This window comes from Guyanagaster necrorhizus, assembly GCF_019112545.1.
Source record: "Guyanagaster necrorhizus MCA 3950 unplaced genomic scaffold BT62scaffold_51, whole genome shotgun sequence".
Classification (NCBI taxonomy): Eukaryota; Fungi; Basidiomycota; class Agaricomycetes; order Agaricales; family Physalacriaceae; genus Guyanagaster; species Guyanagaster necrorhizus.
In genome coordinates this window covers 254,767-265,683 of record NW_025064930.1, presented here as the reverse complement: position 1 = coordinate 265,683, position 10,917 = coordinate 254,767, and the positions used below count along the sequence as shown (strand labels likewise).

Sequence of the window (10,917 nt, the reverse complement as noted above, 5' to 3'; positions counted from 1 at the left end):
GATTTGTGAGTTGTACGCCTGTATCGCTTTTATGGCAATTATTTCTTATTAGAAGGCGATTCTATAGAGTGGACTCCGTACCAGGCTCTCTTGCTTCAATTCTGTGCTACGTAACATTGCAGGCAGGATCGCCTATCCAAGCAACGTTTTTCAGGTTGTGTATATGCAGAGAGAACGAGAGCATTACCTGATGGTAAGTGGTAAGTAGCCTCCCAAGGATACTGTACGCTGACCTGCTTACAGGGCTATAAGGTTCAAGCAAGCCGATTCTATCAAAATGCACCCTTTCCATCGCGTCTGAGCACTCGCTGAGAGCAGTAATAGATGAGATGAGTAGTATGAGCTTGATTCCGGTCATGGTGGGACACTTTAGGAACAGACACAACCATTTCGGTTCCTATTCTCATCCAATCCAATACCACGGAAATACCCTTTGAACCCCAACCTCAATGTTCTATTAAGCGCTCAAGGTCACCTGGCGATGCCTCAATGCCTCGAGGGGTCCATCGTGGCCGATGTCATAATATAGGGCACTTCCCAGGCGCATATCCCCCTTGCGTGAGCCCATAATCCTCAAGACGTCGACGATGTCCTCCGGCGCCCATCTGAAGGAACCTGTACTATATCTCCACGATCTTCCTGCTGCTATCACTGCAGAGCATCTCAGATCTGCTCTGCAGTTAGCGACCATTGTGTTCGATGAAGAATCACGATGCGCTGTCATCAAGTTTCCCTCGATACTACTTGGTTAGATTTACATCGTCCTCTGGTAGATTGCTCTGACAAGAGAATTATCTAGCCAGAAGAGCTATGAAATCCGGCGTCATCTGCTCTGTTTCAGGGACATCCGACGTCACTCTGTCTTTCTCTGCCAGTCCGCCAGAGCGACTAGACGAAACGTCTCAAGCAGCAGCTGAGGTGATATCTGATTTGCATCGTCATTCAGGTCGATATCTGACCCGTTTCCTCTTAGGAACAGTCTGGAATAGATATCATTCCTCCCAATGGTGATAATGAAAGGATAGCGAAACAGGGTCGAGATCCAGACTTCAAAGAGAAGAATGAATGCAGACTCACCGATGTAGGTTGTAATGAGATTTGTTTACCGCATCTCCTTGACAAAGATCCTAGGTTGATCGCGAACAGTCGAGCCATGCTGATCAGTTTGCCGATAAGCCACCAACTCCATCCGTTGCGGACTTCATCGCCGTTCGGCAACTATTGAAGGAAGAACGCGAGCAATCGGACAAACGCAATGTCGATCATGTTCGAGTCCTGAAGGAGAAAGTCATCGAGCTTCAGCGTCAGAATGACGCCGCCGAACTGGAGTTGCAAAGTCAGCGACTGCAGATATCCAATCTGAAACAGAACCCCGACAAACATCTTGCTACAGCCCTGCAGGCAGTTTGCGACGAGAAGCATGGGCTTGAGCAGAAGCTGGTGGAGCTAGGCTTGGAGGTTGAGACGATGAAACTTTGCCAGCAACAGCTCGAGCAGGAACGATCACAATTACTGGATTCTCATGATGCGCTGCAAAGCACCAAGGAGCAGGTGAAAGTGTTGTGCCGCGACTGGGAGGACAGGGAGCGGGAGATCGCACAGGCTAACCGTACGGTTCGGGCGGCTACTGCCAGACACGCACAAGAGGTCGTCGGTCTACAAAGACAACTATGTGTCGTCAATTCACGATGCAAGATACTGGAGCTCGAGAGGGATAAGCTTCTATGGGAAGATGCTCGAGTGCAGAGAGAGGAGAAGGAGCAGAAAGAACGAGAGATGGAACAGAAGCGGCGGGCTGAGTCCATGCGCAAGATGGAGGACGAGAAGCGACAGAAGGAACGACTCAGGACGATGATGGAAGAGCAGGCTCGTCTAGAGCGAGAACGAGCTCAGGCTGAGTATGAAGAAAAGCAGAGGTTGCAGCGGCAGAAGTGGCACGAGGCTACAAAGGCTGAGAAGCGGCGATGCCAGAGGAGGGATAAGGAAAAGTGGAACCTCGAAAGCTGGACGGATTCCCAGGCAGTCGAACGTTTTCTCCTCCTGATGGACGAGTTCGAGACGACTCAATACTCTGAATCGAAGCCGTTGACATCTGCCGGTATACCTTGGCCTGTGCTGGTTAATCCTCGGAAATTCAAGGTGACGGATCTTGATGACTGGCAGGCTGTGGATGGCTTCTTCAAAGTTATAAGGCGCCATCTGGAGAGGCACTTGTATAAGAAGGTGGTAATGAGGGCAAGACAGATGTTCCACCCCGACCGATGGAAGTCGAGGAATCTGTTGAAGTCTGTGATGGATGATTCGGTCCGTTCTTCGCTGGAAGCAGCTGGAAACAAGGTATCTCAAGCAGTTAACGCCTTGTAAGTTCTGCATCTTTTAGTCTCATCTCCGCCAACGAGCGTATTTCGTTTTCAATCATGTACTAGTAGTATTTGTCCAAGCCACTGTAAATGCTTACTATCTACACCGGTATGCCCAGATATTTATAAATTACTTTTGGTAAACAGAATGCCCCAAACAACGCGGTAAAACTGACCATCTTCACGTTTTTCTCTTAGCTATTTCCATTTCGTCGGCCTTGGGTGTCGTTTGTGCTCGTGACAGTGACGTTTACTTTTTCATTCGTTGCACCTTGACTCGAGCTAGGGTTAGGGTTCCGGTCTGTCTTGGCTTCATCTGCCTAAGGGGACTAGGTTGACTGTGACTCCCACCATGACTACTCCTTCTAAATATGAGGAAGATAGCAACACTGACAACGACCCCTTGTATCTCTGGTCGCGTTCTCAGACTCCAGAAGAAAATTTCGATGGTGCTGAAGGCGCAGATGAGCACGGCAACTGGCCTCACGTGGGGTACGACGGTGAGGATAGGTGCGTGGTTTTCATCTTTCCTTTATGTACATTATACTAATCTGTTTTGAACAGGAAAGAGGTGAATCGTATTACGGTTCTCTTTCATTCATACTATGCTCATGAAGCACAGATTCGCGGAGATACATGGAAGCGAGAAGATGGAACAAGTAACACGTATACCGAGAAAGACATACCTCTCCCGTATCTGAAATCATACAGTGCACGACAGCAACAAAAGCGACAAAGGATGGCTCAGGAGTCTCGAGATATTCAGATCTGGTCTTCTACGGATATCATGAATACCCGGAGGCGTTTGCGGGCGCAGGCATATGAGGAGAAAATCGCATTAACAAAAGATGAACCCATTCCGATTTCAGAGAAATTGGCGGCGCTACTTTTTGATAAAAACATTCCGCTACAAAAGCACTCTTCACCTGAAAACACGGACGGCGAGGACTCCGACGTCTCTGGGTCTCTGGACACTGAACCAGACCCTCCGTCAACACCTCCCCCTTCGTCTAGGCTGAGGAATAGGACAGCCAACAACCCGGCGCTGTCCAGACACAGACTTCCAGGCTCAGGGGAAAGAGCACACTCGCCATCCGCGTCGACTATATCGTCGTCATCCAAGAGGAAGGGGAAAGAGAGGGAAGCACCATGGAGTGACTACAGGATGCTTTCGACGTCTTCAGCGTCCGCTGGCGAAGACGGGGCCACTCGGTTACTCCCACATAGGTCCACAAGGCGAGACGGCTCTCTTAACATCCGAGAACTCTCTTCTGCATCGATACGTACTTCCCAGGCAAGAATGATCGGAGCCTCTCATTCTTTCGAGGTCGTCACCAGCGCCGGACCTGCTCAACTCGTCTCAATTGCGCGACCTTTGGCTACACAGACTCCGGCCTCGCAAACCCTATTCACGGTGTTTGATAGCAAGCGAAAGCGATCGTTGACAGCCTCAGAAGCATCCTCGTCGCGGCCTAGGAAACGTCTTGAGAAGCTACCACAAAGGCAAGTTCACATAAATCCCTTCTTGTTGAGTAGCTTAACACAATTCTTATCAAGGCTTTCACAGCGCGAAATTCTGCAACGACATTGGACCCTCGAAGCAGCGAAAGCAGGAGCAGCTTCCATCACGTTCGTTAATCAAGTCGACGACGAAGAAACGCCCGAGCTGGCCATGGATTTCACGTATCTGGAAAGGGAATACGTTCGGTATGTAACCATTCTTCTTCTTCCAGTGATGTATCAACCATTTTCTCAGTGGTGCGGGCATCCCCGACGTCGACGACGCACTGCTCACCGTCTGCATCTGCAGAACGTGCACCCACCCATCTGCGTGCGGTTGCCAGGCTGATTCCGAAGTCAGGAGGGTCAAGCAAAACGGGGAAGAGGTTCAAGTGTTCGCTTATTCCTCCAGGGTGGGAAATATGCTCTTTTCTGGCTACCCCTCTTTTACTGAGCGTCTCACAGGGTTTATTCACCTTCAACGTGGAAAGTCATGTCGCTGTTATCGAGTGCAACAGGGTTAGCAAAAGCTCTATTCGGCTGAGACACCTAACCTCATATGCTTCCAGTTCTGCCGCTGTGATGTAAGCTGTATAAACCGCACAGCCCAGCGTCCTCGTCAAGTCCCTATCGAGGTGTTCAAGACAGAAAGGTATGGCTGGGGTGTTCGCTCGTCAGCTGATGTGGAGCGGGGGAGGGTTATTGGGCTGTATACAGGGTAGGTCGCCATCTCGACTCTTGCTGCTGTGTATTCACTGTGATGCAGGTTGTTAGTGTATGTACATGCGCCGTTGCTTGCTCGTGTACTAATGGTATCCTACAGGCCTCGGACCGTAGCCAACAAGTCATCGGACCAGTCATTTACCTTTGCGTTGGATTTCACAGAAGACGGGAGCGAGCCTGAGGAAGGGACTTACAGCGTTGATTCAACATTGTATGGTGAGATACGTTTCCTCTCTTATCTTTCGAGTTTGGGCTGGCTGACACCCGATGGCGAAAGGAAACTGGACGCGGTTCTTGAAGTGAGTGTTCATGCACCCTGGGACCAGACACGGACGGACAAACATGTTCCCCAGTCATTCCTGTGATCCGACGCTGCAGATATATCAAGTCGTTTATGACACCATCTTTGAGGTATTATTCATCAGCTCTGCCCTTCGTGGTGTTGATAATTCACGCTGTTTCTGCAGATGAGGACACCTTATGTTGCCTTTGTGGCGAAGAAGAAAATACTCGCCGGCACCGAGTTCACGTTTGACTATTGCCCGTCGAGAGCTGTCAAGAAGCGCAAGGGAAGGAATCGGTGCATGTGTGGAGCGTCAAATTGTCGTGGATGGTTGGCTTGAGATTTTCTTGACAGTTTTTTTTTTTCCATCATTATTGGCCAGACGCTTGATTGTTGTATAATGTGTATAGGGAGGTAACTGCTGCATGTTCATAATTCGTGTACAGATATAAAAGACATTGATACTGTCGATATATAATCCTGGCGATATTATGATGGGTGTAAGAAAGTTTGAAGCTGGGTAGGTAGTCAGTCTTCGGCTGTTCGCCAAACATGGAAACTCACATATTCGTCGTAATGGTGGAGCAGTTGACGAAGCTGCTTGCGCGATATTTCAGCGCGATACAAGATCTCATCGTCCGTACGCTTCCCGTCAAAATACTGATTGATGCTGGAACAAACGTCAGCACGATGGCCACCTTTTTTTTTTTTTTTTTTGACTCGGGCAAATGAACCTACTGATCAAATCGCTTAGCGATGTGCGCGTCCTTGCCCTCCGACATAGCTGAGAGCCACTGTCGCTGCAGAGGCGTCGCACGACTGGGGTCCTTGATTATGGACGACGTCAAATCATCGTCATTCGCGTCCCATCCAGAATCCCACTCCTGCTCCTGCTCCTCCTCGAGTTCCTCTGGGTCGTCAGCTTCCACTTGGCCCCTCTCAGATTCAGGAGATAGACGGCGTCGTGAATACGCGTGCGCAGCCTTTGGCGATAAAGAGAGCCACATCATCCCCGGTGCAATAGGAGACGAGGAGTCCGTGTCGGCTTCCTGGGAGAGCTTGCTCAGGCTTCTGTTGGCCTTCTTCGCCCGGGCGTTCTCAATGCGATGCTTGACGCGTAATTTGAGCTCCTTGGTGGCGACTATGCGTACGCGGAGGTGGAGAGTGACGAGCAGGTCGCGTTGGAGCATCCATGAGATCACGCTTTGATACGACGGTATGAGGGCCTTGGACTGGACAACGACGTCGAAGAATTGGGTACCAGATGAGGTCGATATCGCAGAGAGTATTTCGGGAAGAGAAGAAACTGGCTGTTGGGCAAACTCTCTCTCGAATTCCTCCGACAGTTGCGATATACTGCATCAAACCATGTCAGACACGTTCTCGGAAAGACATTGGCATCACGTACGGTGCCGGGAGTTTCGGGGGAAGAATGAACAAAGTCTTCAATCCGGTGTGTACAATGTCGACAACCTTCGCTCGCCGATGCTGGACGAGCCAGCGAACGGTCGGGAACAACTGCGTCTCCAGGTCCCAGTCTAACAGAGTACCCATGTCGGCAAGTCTTTATATGACCGTTAGCATGAAAAAGCGTATCTATCAATGAAAGTTGAAAACTCACGAAAGTGTAATCGAAGCGATCTCCATAAATCTTACAAGGCCTTCAATCAAGTTGTGATCGTTGCCGTCGATGTGAGGTGTTCTGAGGTTCAGGGAGTCATCCAACAACAGCAAACTTTTCCAAGGCGCCAACGCCGGAAGTTTCCAGCCAAAAGCCATTTCAGGTCCCCAACTCTGCCATTCTTCGTCCTCGGGCTGATGGAGATCGTCGTCTTCAGTATAGAGGATTCGATCCAGGAATGGCGGAAGCTGCAGCTCCAGAGGAATATTATTGATCGCGACGTAGGCCATCGAAGACAATTTGACAGCTTCGTAAAGCGTTTTCATGGCCGGCGCTATAGATGAAACTTCCAAAGCCTGGGTCATAAAGTTTGAGAATGGTTCTCCTAATATCTGTAATTTTAGACGCTGGCAGACAGGAACGAGAGGAAACTAACCTTTTGCCATGCAGCTATCCTTGAGCGAACCCAGTTTGTCACATTCTTCCTCGACGAAATTGTGTAGGACTTGTTCTTGAAAAAGGACGGCAGTCATCGTGAAAACGATCTGTTCGTACACAATCTCTATGTACTTCAGATAGTTTCCCGACGTAGAGGACGAAGGATGCGGTAGGTCGAGGACAATTACAAAATTGAAGGTCTGGAGCCAGGTTGACTTGGATGGCGCCTTTTGCTGTAAAACTGGGCTTGTCTCAACATCGGACCCTGGACTTCGTTCCTCCCTCCCTCTAGCGGGGCTCTCGGGTTTGAAGTGCCATTCACCATCCGCGTCATCGCAGACAGGGTGCCCGACAAAAGCGAGATCGTCGACAAGCAATTCGCATTTCTGGTGGCACATGGACCTCTGGGGGCATAGAAGGCCCGCTAGGAAGGATGACGAGTATCCGAAGAGGGCGTTGTATTCATCCTTGGCGGATGTAGAATCTAGATCTTGGGTTGGCGAGTTCCTTCCCGAAGGAGGATGAGATGATGAACGGGTCAAGGAAGTCGACCTGTCGCGCACGGATTGGGTACGTTTCCATGCATATTCGGACTCGTTGATTTGCGCACGGAGTCGAAGGTCCGAAGTATTCTCTGGATATGGACGGCTCAATCTTGGAAGAGACTCAGGATTTGCGGGCCACTGATACACGAGATTCGCCTCTTTTGCGGAGGTCGTCACGAGCAAAATGGCAAGCAGTGTATCTGCCATCCTTCCAGAATGTTGCTTTTGGACAGGCTATAAATGTTTCCTTAGTAACTGTAATGAGATGTCGTAAATTCTGCTCACAGTAAAGTTACATGGAAGTCGCAAAATATGAAAGACGGGTCTCTGTCAACTAGGAAAATATTTAGGAAAAGGAGACACCAATAGATAAAGTAGCGCTTACTGGCATTGGTCTCGTACACCGATTTTACGACGTATACATGGACTTTCAATGCAAGTGGCCGTGACGGTTGCAGTCCAGATTTGTGACGCTACCGGGCCGACCATCCGGCCCTCGAATCGCGTGACTGAAAAAAGTTTAATCATGCAAGCCAGTAAAAAATCATAATCATATCGTGTCGTGGGTATGTGTAAATGTAAAAAAGTACATATGTTTAGTAGGAGATGCATGATAACAATTAAAGGGTCATATCTAGCCTGATAACCAAAGCTTGTAACGAAGAGAGGTCTAGGACATATCCAAGAGATCCTGATATTTACGGTTAACGGCCTGCGAAACCTTATTACCGGCGTCCTCAATAACAGCACGAAGAGAATCGTCCATCACCGTATTCAACAAGTTCCTCGATCTCCACCGGTCTGGATGGAACGTCTGCCGAGTCCTAGAAATAAGATCCCTGTACGCATCAAAAGGAAGAGATCTCCTCGCACGCTCAAAGAACTTGTCGGCCAGCGTCCAATCCTCCAACATACCCACATAAAATCGGTTCGGACCGATCAAAACAGGCCAAGGCACTCCCGAGGGCGTCAGGGGTTTAGACTCGGAGAATTGGGTCGTCTCGAATTCTTTCAAGACGAATAAAAACCGATTTATCGCCTTCTGGTAGGACCACAGTTGACCGAGCGAGAGGTTCCAATTCTCCTCGTCTCGTCTACGGCATCGTTCTTCTTCTGCCGTCGTCGCCTCGCGCCATCTTGTTCTCCGTTCTCGCTCTCGACGCTCTCGTTCCTCCCGTTCGTTCTGGATAGCGCGTTCCTCCGCTGCCTTCTTCTGCCTTTCTTCCTCAGCAGCCTGCTGCTTCCGCTGTGTTTCTTCCTCCAGCATCTGCTGCATCCTCTTCCTCGACGCTTCCAGTTCCACCTGACGTTGAGCCTCCATCCGTCTCGTCTCCTCCTCCTCCTCTGCTTCCCTCTCCTGTCGAGTGGCTTCGTGCCGTAGCTGAAGTACCTCTTGTTCCAGCACTTCGCATTTCCCATGAGCAGCTTGAAGCTGCTCGTTCAAATCGGAAACCTGGCCCTGAAGATCGGAAACTAACGCCAGAGCATCGTCCCTTTCCTGCTCCCTCACCCGAGCGCTCGTTTCCGCGGACCGAACACGCTCATACTCATCCCAAATATCCAGAGCCAAAGCTTTACCCTCCGCCTTCTCCTTCTCCAAAACGGAGATCGCATGACGCGCGATCACGTTCGCCGCTAGCGCACTATCTCGTTCCGCTGCCACACGGGAGGATGTCTCTTCGGCGGCAGCATTGATCCGAACCACCAGGTCCTCCATTTCAGAACATCTCCGCCGTAACTGAGTGTGGGTATCGGCAAGACGACGCTTCAGCCGGGATTGTTCCGACTGCTCTTCCTCAAGCTGTGCCTGCAACATCTCCCTTTCCCTGGCGGCGTCCAACAGCCTCTGCTCCAGACGAAGACGCGCAGCCTCGGAGCTGTGCAGTTTCAGCTCGATCTCGTTCGCGGCCTCCTTCAGGATATCAAACCGGCCCTTCCAATTAGCACGCTCCACCCGCAAATGGACCAAATATTCGTTTCGACTCTGCTCCAACGCGTGTTGAACCTCTTCTTCTAGCTGACCATTCTGGTGATGGAGAATATCAACCTGCTCTTCGAGCTCTGCAGCTGCTTTCAGATCGAAGGTGTGGGTGTGGGTGTGGGTTCGTCGTTCGCGCTGTGCAACAACAGGAGATCGTGGGAGAGTGGCGGTTACAGAACCATGGCTGTGGTCAAAGAAACTGTGCTTGGCATCGGGGGATGTCCTTCCCGATTGGTCGAAAGAGCTGTTGTACAGGGTGGATCTGTCGTCGCTCTCAAGGGACTAAAAAAAAAAAAAAAACATCGTTTTCAGCCCAAGAAACATGCTGCAAGGTGCAATCCAACATACGTCGAAAGTCGTCTGTGAATCAGATTCAGACTCGCCATCGTCTTCGGAGCAAACGTATGGAACTTCCACCACCTCCGTGTCGTTCTAACAGACAAGAGTTGAGCAAAGACACCCAGCGACTACTGACATGACCAACTAACTCACCGTAACGTCCTCCTGGACCGACGCGTCCTGTCCACCAGTGATAGCCCAGTCACAGACTTGCAAAAGTATCGAGTCGCGGTCAGCTAACATGGCCATGATGAACACTCGAGGCTACTTTGAGTACAGGACAACTTACCAGAAACCAACAACGATCGTGTGCGAACACGTTCGGATCCACGTTTGATGACGGTAGCGAGCTCTCTGGTCAAAGACCTGATATCGGCATACATGAGCAATAGTTGGGGGGGAAGGGGGGGTTAGTAAAAGTGCTATGGGGGTATCGTTAGAGTCGAATGATGAAAAGTGAACAAGAGATAAATATGGCACTGACAAGTCAACAAACGCGCGCGGCAGCCGAACAAACACCCTTGTGATCTTGCTTGACTGCCCCCCGCATGACGCACGGAGCCAACGCGGCGTAACATAACCTAACACAATGTGCTCAGTTGCTGTGGAAGGCTGAGTGAATCAGTCAAATATGCCAAATAGGGTCGATTGCTACACTCTGGCCCGGGCATCGGCAAGATGGAAACACTGTCCAAAGGTTCAGTTAGGAATACAATGGCCATTGAACAATACGATAGTACATTTATCCTTTGGATATAAGCTACAAAGAGGACTTCAACTTTATAGATACATTTATCGTAAGAATAACCAAAACTACTCCACTGACGAACGACGCATCTACTCTGTAGAAACCATCGCGTTCACGCCAATCTGCTTCAGAGCCATGATAGCAGCCGACGTCACGTCCTCATCAATCAAGCCGATCTTATCAAGATCCAATGCTTCGCCCCCCCCGCCACTCAAACCCAGGATGTTCGTCATTGGGCATGAGCCTATTCCCTAGCACTCAGGATCGTCATCTCCATCAGCATCCGCATCCGACCCATATTCCATAACTCCGGAGGAATCTATCGTCCGAAAGGGCATAAACAAGGGCGCCTGCTGTCCGACGAACCTCCTCTTCCGAG

At 50.1% G+C, this 10,917-nt stretch overlaps 5 protein-coding genes across 5 annotated transcripts; 2 read left to right on the top strand and 3 right to left on the bottom strand.

The window, feature by feature from the left end:
* The first annotated feature begins 271 nt into the window (after positions 1-271).
* BT62DRAFT_938171 (uncharacterized protein) lies at positions 272-2,536 on the top strand. The gene is made up of 4 exons (XM_043187477.1): positions 272-747; positions 800-918; positions 974-1,081; positions 1,132-2,536. The coding sequence occupies exons 1-4, from the start codon at positions 588-590 to the stop codon at positions 2,362-2,364; spliced, it is 1,620 nt and encodes a 539-aa protein (XP_043033853.1). The 5' UTR covers positions 272-587; the 3' UTR covers positions 2,365-2,536.
* Positions 2,537-2,712: 176 nt separating this feature from the next.
* Positions 2,713-5,334, top strand: BT62DRAFT_1080965 (SET domain-containing protein; the record flags this gene model as incomplete). Its single annotated transcript, XM_043179624.1, has 10 exons — positions 2,713-2,870; positions 2,925-3,867; positions 3,928-4,067; positions 4,117-4,273; positions 4,326-4,379; positions 4,430-4,578; positions 4,627-4,635; positions 4,684-4,882; positions 4,962-4,994; positions 5,051-5,334. The coding sequence occupies 10 exons, from the start codon at positions 2,713-2,715 to the stop codon at positions 5,204-5,206; spliced, it is 1,998 nt and encodes a 665-aa protein (XP_043033852.1). The 3' UTR covers positions 5,207-5,334.
* On the bottom strand, positions 5,246-7,940 carry BT62DRAFT_938166 (uncharacterized protein). The gene is made up of 8 exons (XM_043187475.1): positions 7,856-7,940; positions 7,756-7,804; positions 6,924-7,704; positions 6,488-6,872; positions 6,275-6,430; positions 5,605-6,222; positions 5,431-5,536; positions 5,246-5,382 (listed from the first exon to the last, which is right to left on the bottom strand). Exons 3-8 carry the CDS (start codon positions 7,675-7,677, stop codon positions 5,356-5,358), a joined length of 2,046 nt encoding a protein of 681 aa, XP_043033851.1. The 5' UTR covers positions 7,678-7,704; positions 7,756-7,804; positions 7,856-7,940; the 3' UTR covers positions 5,246-5,355.
* A 314-nt stretch (positions 7,941-8,254) lies between these two features.
* BT62DRAFT_832662 (uncharacterized protein) lies at positions 8,255-8,476 on the bottom strand (the record flags this gene model as incomplete). The annotated part of the gene is made up of 1 exon (XM_043182409.1): positions 8,255-8,476. A coding segment is annotated over one exon (222 nt), but the record flags the coding sequence as incomplete, so codon positions are not given.
* BT62DRAFT_630215 (uncharacterized protein) lies at positions 8,293-10,494 on the bottom strand. The gene is made up of 6 exons (XM_043181683.1): positions 10,275-10,494; positions 10,080-10,212; positions 9,944-10,026; positions 9,800-9,883; positions 8,712-9,733; positions 8,293-8,677 (listed from the first exon to the last, which is right to left on the bottom strand). The coding sequence occupies exons 2-6, from the start codon at positions 10,171-10,173 to the stop codon at positions 8,503-8,505; spliced, it is 1,458 nt and encodes a 485-aa protein (XP_043033849.1). The 5' UTR covers positions 10,174-10,212; positions 10,275-10,494; the 3' UTR covers positions 8,293-8,502.
* Between the last annotated feature and the right edge of the window lie 423 nt (positions 10,495-10,917).